This window comes from Camarhynchus parvulus, chromosome 1A, assembly GCF_901933205.1.
Source record: "Camarhynchus parvulus chromosome 1A, STF_HiC, whole genome shotgun sequence".
Taxonomy (NCBI): domain Eukaryota; kingdom Metazoa; phylum Chordata; class Aves; order Passeriformes; family Thraupidae; genus Camarhynchus; species Camarhynchus parvulus.
In genome coordinates, this window is record NC_044586.1 from 22,063,758 (window position 1) to 22,076,264 (window position 12,507).

Here is a 12,507-nt window from a genome sequence, read left to right on the forward strand (position 1 = left end):
CTGAAGACAGGCAGTTGTTCTAGCCAATAGAAGGGCCAGCCGTCCCCCCCCCGCCCGCCCCGCCCCTGTGCCCGCGCCGCGCCAGTCCCGCGTTTCCGCCCGGAGCCCTTTCCGTGCCGCGCCGCCGCCATGGCCTACCCGGGGGAGGACTACGACAACGAGGTGCGGCCCGGGGGCGCGGGGGTCGGGTCCGGGTCCGGGTCCGGGTCTGGGCTATTCGCGGGGACTCACTGCCGCCCTCTCCCCACAGGCTGCCTACGACCCCTACGCGTACTCCAACGACTATGATATGCACACGGGTGAGTGTGAGGGCCCCACGCGCCCCCGGGCCCGCCTGCGCCCGGCCGGGTCTGTGGGCCCGGGCCGGGCCGTGAGGCCGCTGCCTCACTGCTCTTCCTTCTCCGCAGGAGACCCCAAGCAGGACCTGGCCTACGAGCGCCAGTACGAGCAGCAGACCTACCAGGTGATCCCCGAAGTGATCAAAAACTTCATCCAGTATTTTCACAAGACGGTGTCAGATCTCATTGACCAGAAGGTGTACGAGCTCCAGGCCAGCCGTGTTTCCAGTGATGTTATTGACCAGAAGGTGTACGAGATCCAGGACATTTATGAGAACAGGTACAATACTATTCTTCAGTAGATGGAAATCGCTATTTTAACTGTGATGCTGTTAAAAGGAAAGTCTGAATAGTATCTGTGCTGTTCCAGACTTGGGCTTTCTCTGAAACAGGTTTGGTTTGGTTACTGTGGGAAAAAATTCCTAGGTATTTCCAGCCCATGAGGCTAGTGTGAGTATGCACGAGTTGTGATCTTTCTGAAGGGAAGTGTCAGCCATGGCCTAATAGGAAGGGAGGCTGCAAAGAGGGCTCTCAGTGGTGCTAGTCAAGCAGTTTGCAGAGAGCTGTCAGGTGTAGCTTTTATGTCTCTTCCCAACAGCTACTTCCACTCCTGCTTGTAGCCGTGTCAGCTTGACATAAGGGGAGTGTGGAAGTGACATACACGTCTGTTTTGTGCCTGGGAATAAATTGACGTTTCACTGCTTAGTTTGTGATTCTTATTCTTTGTTTCAGTATTGGACTTATTGACAGGGGTTGGTGGTGCTCTCAGCTTTCACCAAGTCCAAGGCCTCTCTCTGTTATCTTTGACTCCAGCACTGTCATACTGAGTGAGACGCGGCTTTTCATACCACATGTGTGTCTGTTTTTCAGCTGGACAAAACTGACAGAAAGGTTTTTTAAGAACACTCCATGGCCAGAGGCTGAGGCCATTGCTCCTCAGGTTGGAAATGGTGAGTCTTCCACTTTTCCTTGGGTTGTCAGGGAGAGAAGGAACCGAATCCCTCCTGATGCCGAGTTAGCAGGTGCACAGAGTTGTTGCTGCCTGAGTCAGTCGCCTTTGTTCACTCTGGCTGCTCCTTCAGCAGATGCCTGGCAAGAAGTCAGACTTGAGCAAAGTGTCTTTTTGTGCCTCCTTTTATTGTTCTGGCAGGAGGCTCACAGGCCTTGTGGCTTGCTAATGTCCTCCTCTGTGGTCTTTTCCAGATGCAGTTTTCCTGATCCTATACAAGGAGCTGTACTACAGGCACATCTATGCCAAAGTCAGCGTGAGTGTTGGCCCTGTGTCTTCTTGTGGGTGTCACACTGGCTTCTCTGTGCCAGCAAACTTGACAAGTCTTGCTGCCACTACAGTATCAGTGGTCCCCTAATCTTTGCAAGGCAAAATTGGATGGGGTCGTGAGCTGTAAGTCACACTGGTTTTAAGGGAAGCTTAGAATTCTTGCTTTTGTTAGTTTAGTAAGGATTCACTGATTGCTGAAAAGCAAGAAAGACTTGACTGTCTGTCTGAGGCTCATTAGCTGTCCAAGCTTGGTGGTGATGAGTGTGCAGGTTTCTCTGGTAGCTCAGATGAATCAGGAGACTGGATCTGAGTGTTCAGGAGGCTCTTTGTTGCTAACATCAAACGTAATGGTTAGTGAGTTAGGGAAGAAGGGGGTGTTGGAAGGTAACTGAATTTTCCTTTTTATTGCTTATGTGTGTTTCTTTGTGGCTCCTCTTCAAATGAGCAGGCAGTGAGAAGGGGTGTCACAAGAGGAAGGTGCATTATTTGTCATGAAAAACCTCACACGGGATCAGAGTGCCTTGTGAAAAGGGAAATGTGGATACCATAAAGGATGGAGAAGAAGGAAATGAAAGGCATAATGCTCTGTGAAACAAAACAAACTTTGCTTTTTTAAAGCTTATTTTTAAGCCTCTTTAATCAGTGAGAAAGTCATAGTATTTGGTTCTTAAAGAAAAAAATCTCAACAGATGCATGACTTACGAGTAAATAAGTAATAACTGCAGTTTTACTGTGGACCAGAGGGTGGAGAAATGGGCACTTTTAAAAGGCTGCTGTGTTAACCCAAGCCAGGCTTCAACAGGAGAAACTGGTTTCTCGGGCTGTGCTGTTAGTGATTCTCAGACTCAGTGTCTCCAGCTGAAACAAGAACCAGTAGGTCAAGTGTTTAGAAATGATGTCCAGAAACAGAATTGTTGATCTATTAGGAATTCTCATGAGCACAGAAGGAAGGAAAGCTGGTGAAGGTAATAGGAAGTTCTTGAATCTGAACAGCAGAGGGGAACAGGGAAGGTTAAATGCAGAATATTCACAGGAAGTTTGACTGCTCGTCATCCTGGGAGAAGCTGCCTGTACAGGAAAAGTCATCCTTGTTTTGTGGGACAACAGTACTACAGTTTCAGGTTTTCTGGGTGATGCTGGTGGGTGTCCTGGTTGAATACTGCCTCTAGCACTCCTGAACGAGACCCTCCGCTACTGTGACTGTCCTTCTTATGCTGTTGCCCATGAACTCCCTCCTGCCCTGTTTGATTTGAAGCAGACTCTGCTGACTTCTCTTTGCAGGGGGGGCCCACGCTGGAGCAGAGATTTGAGTCCTATTACAATTACTGCAATCTCTTCAACTACATCCTCAGTGAGTTGCTGCAATTAATTTCTGGTTTGTGGGTTTTGGAGAGAAAGATCAGCTGGAGAGGGCAGAGTTGAAGAAAGGGTCAGAAGAACTGCAACATGTTCATAAACAATAGAGGGAAAGGTAGTCTATAAGCTCTCTGCATGTTTGTTGAATGAAGAGCAATTTACATCCATGGATTTAAAACCACAAAAAGCAGAAATAGTTTCCCATGCTTTCTGAAATACTGTGAATAATAAAACTTACTTAGCTTTCTGTTTTGCTGAGAACTGCCTCACCTATCTTTATTAAAAAGTAAAATGAAACAGTAAGCTAAAGAAAACCTGCAGTGTTTCATGGCTGTTTACTGTTGTTCACTCCCCTTGGAGCTAATGTTACTGTTTGTGACCCCCTGCCAAGCCTCATGGGAGAATGGATCAGTTGGGATAAACCCCTGCAGTCTCTGTGCAGCTTCTGAGAGCTGAGGCTGCTGAGCAGTCACACTCCAGAGATTAACCCTGTGCATGTTCATAGTCTTGGAAAGTGAAGGCAGTTGAGGTAGTTAAAGCTCCATCTCAGCCCTACTGTAAGCTTCATTCATCTGCTGCTCCATCTCCCATTTCAGGGACATTCTTGTGTTCTTTAATTTGTCTGTTCCTCCAGGTCTGACAATATTCTTGCTGAAGGTGTTAACCCTCTCATCTGTTCTCCTGCAGATGCTGATGGCCCTGCTCCTCTGGAACTGCCCAACCAGTGGCTCTGGGATATCATTGATGAATTCATATACCAGGTATGTGATTATAAAACTGGGCCATTTTGAGGTGGCCTTGCCTTTATTAGTTTGCTGTGATTTCCATAGCAAGGAAATCCATTGCAGGTTGAAAATCTTTGGTGATCACTGTTACTCCTGTGTTGCTGGGTGGATGAAGTAGTTGTAAACGTACAGATTTTTAAGTTACAGGGTGCTCTTTGGGGAGTCCTCAATTTTTGGGCCTATTTCTCTTTCAGAACAAAATTTCTGTCTTTCTTAGTCAGTAGGGCCTTTATGTGTGCACCTGCTTTGGAATAAGCTGTGGTCTGAGATCTTGACTTTAAGAAATATTTTTCCACTTACTGTTCTGAGTGCAGCAGTACAGATCTGAAATGCTATTGGTTTTTCTCTTTAGAGAATATATTCCCTTCTCTGTAACTTTTTATTATAGAGCTGCCTGGATTTCCTCAAGTGTTGTCTGGTCAATCTTGAGAACAAAAAGGACATGTGCATATAAGGGAAAAAGATGCATGTATGCAAACACCTCTTATAATTTGGTCATTTTCCTTTCTACCAGACAGCAAATTTGTGTTTAGTTGCCTTTCCTAATTGTTTAAGAGATCATTTTCTGCTTCAATCTGTCTCCTGGCCTTTTCCCTCTGTACTGTATAATTCTTTTAGGCGCTTTAAAGGTGATATGATGTGCCATTTTGATTTCCATGTGATCTCACGTGAAACTTTTTTTTTCCATGCAGCTTGTAGTTTATTGTAATGCATTTGGCTGAACAAGTTGTAAGCTTAGTGCACTTACCTGAGCATCTCTGGACAAGCTGCTCATCACTGAATCCCTGCTTTTTCCTGTAGTTCCAGTCTTTCAGCCAGTACCGCTGTAAAACAGCCAAGAAGTCTGAGGAGGAAATTGATTTCCTTCGTTCCAACCCCAAGATCTGGAATGTCCACAGTGTCCTTAATGTGCTGCACTCTCTGGTTGACAAATCCAACATCAACCGACAGCTGGAGGTCTATACAAGTGGAGGTGAGCTTTGGGAGGTGCCAAGCAGCACTGGTGCCTGTGCTGCCTTGCTTTGATTTGACCCAAGCTGCTTAACTTTGTTTGGGAGCTGGATCAAACCCATAATCAGTGGATGGATTGGCTGGGAACTGGTTCTGTTGGCCTTAGGTGAGAAGTGCCAGTGATTACATTTCAGGCCTTGCTCCCTTTGTTTCAAACAGAAAAGTATAGAAAGGAAAGCTTGCTTCCTTGGAGGATGGCATTGTGGTTCCTTTCTTCCCTAGGTGACCCTGAAAGTGTGGCTGGTGAATATGGGCGCCACTCCCTGTACAAGATGCTGGGCTACTTCAGCCTTGTTGGGCTGCTGCGTCTGCACTCTCTGCTGGGAGATTACTACCAAGCCATCAAGGTGCTGGAGAACATTGAGCTCAACAAGAAGGTAATACAACATGTTTTAACCCTTCTTTTGCAGTCTTCCACATGCCTCTGTTGAAGCATGCTGGTAAAAAATTGCTGTACTGAATCTTCCAGCTGAGGAACTGTTTGTATCTGCTGTAGTTGTCAGGAGTTTGTGGCTGGACACAGCTGGAGCTTTGGCATTAAATCAAGCCATATGATAATGCCTGATGCTGTTGCAGCACAATTGCCCAGTTTTTTAGGAGGTTTGCTGTGTTGTGCAATGTGGTGTTGCTACAGAGAGTACTGCTGGAACTACAAGTGGTAGTGCAGTGGTAACTACCTGAACACACCATTCTTACTTTTGGCTCTTTCTTGTATTTTTGACTTCTGTTGTCACTGTGCCCGCTCCCACCTAGGCTGTTTTTGCCTTAGAATTGAGTGCTGCTTGTGGCTAATAAAAGTTCAGCTGCAATGGGTTTGGGCCAAGGCTTGGCACAGATCTACATATGTGCTGTCTGGCACAGGATGTGGAGTGAAACAGGGGGAAAGGGAACTGAGCAGAGCAATGTTAGGCACAGAGCAAGAGTCCTCTCCTTGCAGGAAGTTGAAACTGGAAAACATAGGAAATGGGATGATCTAATAAAACAGTGAGGAAGCTGCTGTAGGGATGGGTGGGAGGTGAAGTATACTGAATTAACCCTCTCCTCTCTGTATTTGGGATGGGACTGAAAGCAGAGGTGGCTGAATTGTTGCTAACAAGTGGTGTGGATTGCTTCCCCTAACATATCATGTTACTCCTTCCTTCTCAGAGCATGTACTCCCGGGTGCCTGAGTGCCAGGTGACCACCTATTACTATGTGGGCTTCGCTTACCTTATGATGCGGCGTTACCAGGATGCCATCCGTGTCTTTGCCAACATCCTCCTCTACATCCAGAGGACAAAGAGCATGTTTCAGAGGACGACCTACAAGTATGAGATGGTAAGAGATAGAATAGAGTAGACTTCCCCAAAGAAAAAGCCACTGTCTTCTTTCCCGTCCCTCCTCTATCACCTGGTGGCTTGTGTCTAATAGTCCAGCTCTATTATCCTGGACTTTGCTGGTGGTGGTGACTGGGGATCCTCTGAACTCCTTTGCCATGTGTGACAATATTTTCACTTAGCTATGTTACTAGTTACTATGGGTGTTCCCCGTACTGTTGTCCCAGGTCCATCTGCACTCTAGCTCTGACCAGGGTTGTTAATGAGTATGAGCTGCTGATGATACTCTTGTCAATGCTTCCTTCTTCAGACTTAGTTGTGTTTCTAGTCCAGTGCTGCACTTCAGGTTGCGGCCATTGTCAGATGTATTTCCATTATCTGATAATCATTCACAGACATGGCTGTAGCAAAGCTCCTTTCTCTTTCTACCTAAGCTGCTTTACCTCCCAATTTTGGTGCCTGTTTTACCTGCTCTCTCCTTTTTATCCTTATGATTAATTCCTAACTCTTTGTTTAGCCAAATCCTGCCAGTCTTAATTCCATGACACTTCAAAAAGTTGGTTGTGTCTGTTTCAGCCACACAGCTGTCCATTTCATCCCACACTCATCTTTTTTCTCAGTCTTTTCTTCACTGACCTCTGTGACAACTGTCCCTTGCCAGGAGATGATTGGTAAACCATGTGCCTTCCCTTCTCTGCATGTTCTTGTACCAAAACAGTCAAATGCACTTCTGGCCCTCTGGGTTCTGCGTGGCTCTGGTTACATTTACTCTGCAGCTTCCTCTTGCCCAACCTCTTTTTTTCCTAAGAGCCTTGATGTGTGGTTCATCCATTTACTTTGCCCAGAGGCACGGCTTCTTTGTGCTGTCCCCCTTAAGCATTAGGACCATCAGTGCTTTGTGTAAAGGATCTTCCTCTGCAAAGTGCAGCTACTAGCTCCCTTGGGCATCCTAAAGGATCTTCCTCTGCAAAGCGCAGCTGCCAGCTCCCTGAGCACACTGTGGTGCTGACAGGGTGTCTCTTGTCTCTGTGTCAGATCAACAAGCAGAACGAGCAGATGCACGCACTGCTGGCCATTGCGCTCACCATGTACCCCATGCGCATTGACGAGAGCATCCACCTGCAGCTGCGCGAGAAGTACGGGGACAAGATGCTGCGCATGCAGAAGGGCGATGCCCAGGTCTACGAGGAGCTCTTCAGTTACGCTTGCCCCAAGTTCCTCTCCCCTGTGGTGCCCAATTATGACAACGTGCACCCCAACTACCACAAGGAGCCCTTCCTGCAGCAGCTCAAGGTCTTCGCTGATGAAGTTCAGCAGCAGGCCCAGCTCTCAACCATCCGTAGCTTCCTCAAGCTCTACACCACCATGCCTGTGGCGAAGCTGGCCGGCTTCTTAGACCTCACAGAGCAGGAGTTCCGCATCCAGCTGCTCGTCTTCAAGCACAAGATGAAGAACCTGGTATGGACCAGTGGCATATCTGCCCTGGATGGAGAGTTCCAGTCTGCCTCTGAGGTTGACTTCTATATTGACAAGGTTGGTATCTGCCACTTACTGGCTGGGAAATTGTTTTATCCAGGAAATTCTGGAATTGGCAGCACCTGGTTTTGTTCCATTCTGTGGGAGACATTCCTTCTTCCTTTACCATTTATAGGGCTTGCCTGCCCACGATGAAGTTCTAGCCCTGTATGAAAAGAGTGTCAGTGGAAGAAGAGTGATGGAATATCACAGGCAGCTTTGTCAGTCAACATACCTAGAAAATGAACACTTCCCCAGGGCAGAGGGAGCTGCTTGTCAGTGTTCTGGGAGGTGATAATTGAGTGACAGATAGTGCTGCTGTTTGTGTATCAGGTGGGATTGTCCTTGTAGGTGTTCCCCACATCTCTCCTTTGTTTGACAAAGCAGAGATATTGCTTGGTCATGTTACAGGTCTGCTTTGCACTGGAACAGCATTTAGTTGTGGCTGCTCTAGGAGGAATCTAAACACAAGGTGTGGAGCTATCACCATCTGCCCTGGAGCTCCAGCAGCAGGAAGCATAGCAAGGAGTCTTGTAGGACTGTAGTTGAAGAAGACAGCCATAATCATTAGGTTTCTTGCTAGGAAGGAGACCAGGTTACCCTGTGTTCTTGGTCCTTGTAGCAGACCTCTTCTTGCAAGGTCTCATGCCATGTCTCAGCCCAGCTGTCATGGCATATAGCGTGACTGAAAAGAGGGAAGCATGAACTGGGACTGGAACTGTCAAACTGCTGCAAGGAAGACAAAACCAGAGTGTGTAAGAATGTGGGAAGCAAATACAACGTGAATGGGGGACCCATCCCAGACAAAGGTATGAGGGAAGGCAGCCCAAGGAGAACTGGATGGGTGCTGTGGGACTAGCACAGGTCAGATAGGTGTGGTGCTGTACCATGGCTGGGGTAAAGCCCTTTAGGTTGATCTTTATGTTTGGCAGTTCTTGCTGTGTTCCTGCTAGTAGCATGGTCCTTTTCCTGATCTCATCCTGTTCTCTTCCCAGGACATGATCCATATTGCAGACACAAAGGTCGCTCGACGCTACGGGGACTTCTTCATCCGCCAGATCCACAAGTTTGAGGAGGTGAGGGCTGGGCAGAAGAGCTGTGTAGCTCTGTAGGAAACATGGGACAGTCACTGGGCTGTGCAGGCCCTCAAGGGTCCACACTTGTGTGAGACAGCTGTGTAATTCCATGCTGTACTTAGCCTTGGCTCTGCAAGGCAATGGGCAAAGGCAGGTGTTCTGAGCAGCAGCTGCTGGCCTTTGAGGAATGGTATGTTTTTGTGAGAAGTACTCAGTTGAGCCACAGTGGAAAAGGGAGGAGAGTTTTACTGTTCAGGAGTGCTGATTCCATTGTCTATAGATAAGTGTGGTGTCCCTGTCAGTAACACAACCAAAATCACATCTCTAACTTCATAACTATAGCTCTAGAAAATGGCCTCAGAGATTTCTGGAGCATAGATGGCTTCAGCATTGAGCTTGACCAAGAGGTGACATTCTGTCTCCACTCTCTCCCAGGGGAGGTTGTTCTGCACTGGAAACTCAGAGGGCAGAATTCTGAGATTTGGTGACTTTATAATAGAGGGTTGTGATACTGCTGCTACAAGTTTGCATCCTCTCTTCTCCCCACATCTTCATCTGCTAGCTTGGAAAGGAGAGAGTTCTACTTATTCCCCTGCTGCTTGACACACTGTGAGAGCTTGAGAGCTCTCTTGTCACAGAGTTGGAGAGGAAGGAGTTCAGAGGCGTTGGATAAGGTGTGCTGAGGGGAGCAGCAGTTTGTATCAATCACTGTGTATTTTTCTGACCTTTGCTTTCTCTAATTCCAGTTGAACCGAACATTGAAGAAGATGGGCCAGAGACCCTAATGTGGATGCACTGCAGGCCTGGGCAGAGAAGTGGGTGGGAGAGATTATTCTCTGTGTTGAGGGAGGGGAGCTCAGAGTTCTGGAATTTCTGGAATCTCCTGTGACTCAGAAGGTATTTTGTATTTTAATATGCAGACTTGTTTGGCTCAAACTGTCCTACAAAGGACAAGGCATCTAATAAATTAGTGGAATTTTCCTGATGGGCATTTGTACTCATTTATTTTTCCTCTCCATAAGAATATAACTGCATCTGGAGACACGGGCAGCTGCTGTTGGCTTGGTGCTCTTGTTGGTCCATGTTGCAGGTAAAAATAGGGAGCAGATCTGTTTAGGTGCTCTGTACATTCACCATGCACAGCAAATGGGGAAGACTGCAAAACTGATTGACAGGAACAAAATGAGCTGTTCTACAGTGTCTTCACAGGATTTTGGAATGAGATGTAAGCTAATGCTATTCTTTTAGCTTTTACCCCATACAGTGAATAGACCTGAGTTGTAGTTATATTCTCAGGTTACATTTTTGTCTTTCCTCCCCTCTATTTTAGTTGCTATGGAGTAGAAATGCTCCAAAATGAATTGTTATGTTTTTAAAGGAGAGGGGAGAATTTTTGTAAACATTGAAGCAATATTAACTAGTCATCTGATGAAATGTCCTTGCTGGAGGATGTGTTTTATTTCAGCAGAAGTGATGCCCGAGACCTGGCCCTTAATTTAATTGAGTTCAGTTTCTCTGGAAAACTCCCTAAGGGCCTTTAATTTATTAAAACCCTTAAATGCAAATTTTCCCTGCTCTCCAGCTGCAAATTTGTAGTGCCTTGAGAAAAGGGGAAAAAAAAGTTGAAAACAAGTCACATAAAAGGGAATCAAGGACCTGAAAGTATTGGGGAAGAGAATGCAAAGAATGAATCACATCCCTCCACAGCCTCTCTCCCTTTTGCCATCTTTAAATAGTTTGGTGTTTGAGTGGTAGAAACAGGTGCAAGAGGAAAACCTGCATGTGTAATAGAAAGCTACACAAAGTGTGTTTCAGATACACCATCTGCCTCTTTGTACCTCTCCCTCTCATTGCTTTCCACTGAGAGAGGTGTCCTAGCTGTCCAGTTTGGCTCTGTTTGTGATTCTGTTTAAACAAAGGGAATAATTAGCCTTTGTTGGATTATATTCTGTGTTTGAATGAGGGTCAGGTTTCCAGTGTCCTAGATACTGCTCAAAAGTAAACTCTGTTTCCCATCACAAAGTAACTCAGGCAGTACAGGCAACACAGTGAGATTAAAAGAGCAATTCCTGTTGGCTGCCTGGCTGCTGGTGTTGGTGTTATGGATGCTAGGAGCTCACTGTCTCCAGTTCTGGAGGGTTTGAGGCAGCCGTATCATTAATTAAAGGATTGAGATGCCACTGCATTGCAGCAGCCCATGGGGAGCTGTGTTCATATCAAGCAGAATCTGCTCCTTTTTGATTTTAGGGCTGGCACTTTTCCTTCTGTGTATTTGCTAACAGCAGCACAGTAAGCATACCTGTCAACAGCAACTGCCCTACTTTCTTTCTATCCAAAGCCCAAATCTTTCCCAGGAAGTGCCCAGGTGGATGTGATACACAGGCTGTTCTCAGGTCTGTGAATATGCTGCTGCTCTGTTTCTATCTGCCAGAGCAGCTTCCGAAGGGTGCACAGAGCCCATGCACTGATGTCCCTGGCTCCGCGCCTCCTCTGCAGGACTGCCGAAGGTTAACTGAGCAGGACTGGCACTTGGTGGAACGAAGCCAGGAGGAGCTTGCAGCTCTCGCTGGGTGGGAAGATGGGCTCAGCGAGCTGCGGTGCCTGGCACTGCTGGAGGCTGGAGGAATGCAGGGTGTTCAGCAGCATCAACAGAGCTCCACTGGTGCTGGGAAGGCGCTCCGGAGGGAGGTGGGGGTGGCTAGAGCTCCAGCCTCGCCTGCTGCAGCCGGGTTTGGTGAGTGGAAGTGGTTCTGGACAAAATGGTTTTGTCAGAGGGAACCACAGTACAGGGGCATGTGCTCTGTGTTTCTGCCTCTGACCTCCAGTTGTGAAGGGGTGAGTGTAATTATGGAACCTGGAAAATTCAAGAAAAGCTCCTTCATCCTGCTGTCCCTTAGGATACATCAGGAAGACGCTGTCAGGCGGCTTGGGGGATGCTGAATAGCCAGCACAGTAATTACACAACTGACACAATGTTTCATTTCCTTTTTTGCTTACAGAGTAGTTTTTCTTGTGATTTACGCCACAGTTTATCTCGGGCACAGAGTGGGGAGATTGTACAAACGTGTCAGAGAATTTATTTTTCACTTGTTACAGTTCTGGGACCATAAAATGATAGAACGAACAGCAGAGTAGAAGAAAGAGGGTAATACTGATGAAATCTGGGTGAAGGAAGGAGTGTAGAGCCCATACAAAATAACTGCAGAGAATGGACTCTTAAAGATTTGGAACTGGCAGCAATAAGCTCAACATCAGTGTGATGGTTTGGTCTTCCACAGAGGTAGCTGTTGGAGGTGAAAAGAAAGCTAAGCCAAATAAAGTAGTCTTTAATAGTGTGCTTCCCTCCCTTGTCAAACCATCGCCCCGAGCATGCACGCCAGCTCTCGTGACAATCCATCGCTGCGATGCTCTGGGTTCCTGAGATTGTATCGCACTCTTCCTCCGCGTCTTCCAGGGCTTCCTGTGAAGGGCTGCCTGTGACTCCAAGTGTCTTGATCTTCAAAGCTCTCCTTGGCCCTGAGCCTACCCTGGGAGCCACCTACGTCCCAGACGTACTCCACTGCTTATGCCCCTAGGACTGCTGAGAACTGCTTCTGCCCGGAGCAGCCTCTGTCTAAGCCTGAGAGGGTTTCAGAAGTCAGGCTGCCGACTGGTTTTTAATCTAGCTGAATTTGTGTTCAGGCCCAGCTCTTTCCCCGAGGTGGGAGAGGGTGCTCTCCCCCGCAGGCCGCCCTGCTCCCCGGGCAGCGCCGAGCCCGCGGGCCCGGGAGCTTCCGCGGCGTGTCCGGGCCCCGCCCCCCGAGCCCCGCCCCGGGAGGCCCCGCCCGGCCC

General features: G+C 47.5%; 1 protein-coding gene across 1 annotated transcript; it reads left to right on the top strand.

The window, feature by feature from the left end:
* Positions 1–59: 59 nt before the first annotated feature.
* On the top strand, positions 60–9,669 carry EIF3L (eukaryotic translation initiation factor 3 subunit L). The gene is made up of 13 exons (XM_030960143.1): positions 60–162; positions 251–299; positions 408–618; positions 1,209–1,288; positions 1,542–1,603; positions 2,899–2,968; positions 3,661–3,734; positions 4,560–4,731; positions 4,992–5,146; positions 5,916–6,086; positions 7,121–7,618; positions 8,596–8,676; positions 9,423–9,669. The coding sequence occupies exons 1-13, from the start codon at positions 130–132 to the stop codon at positions 9,459–9,461; spliced, it is 1,695 nt and encodes a 564-aa protein (XP_030816003.1). The 5' UTR covers positions 60–129; the 3' UTR covers positions 9,462–9,669.
* The last annotated feature ends 2,838 nt before the right edge of the window (positions 9,670–12,507 follow it).

Coding starts and splice junctions, on each gene's coding strand:
- EIF3L (XM_030960143.1), top strand. CDS start 130: ATGGCCTACCCGGGGGAGGACTACGACAACGAG. Junction 300..407: donor CGACTATGATATGCACACGG/GTGAGTGTGAGG, acceptor CCTTCTCCGCAG/GAGACCCCAAGCAGGACCTG. Junction 7,619..8,595: donor TTGACTTCTATATTGACAAG/GTTGGTATCTGC, acceptor TTCTCTTCCCAG/GACATGATCCATATTGCAGA.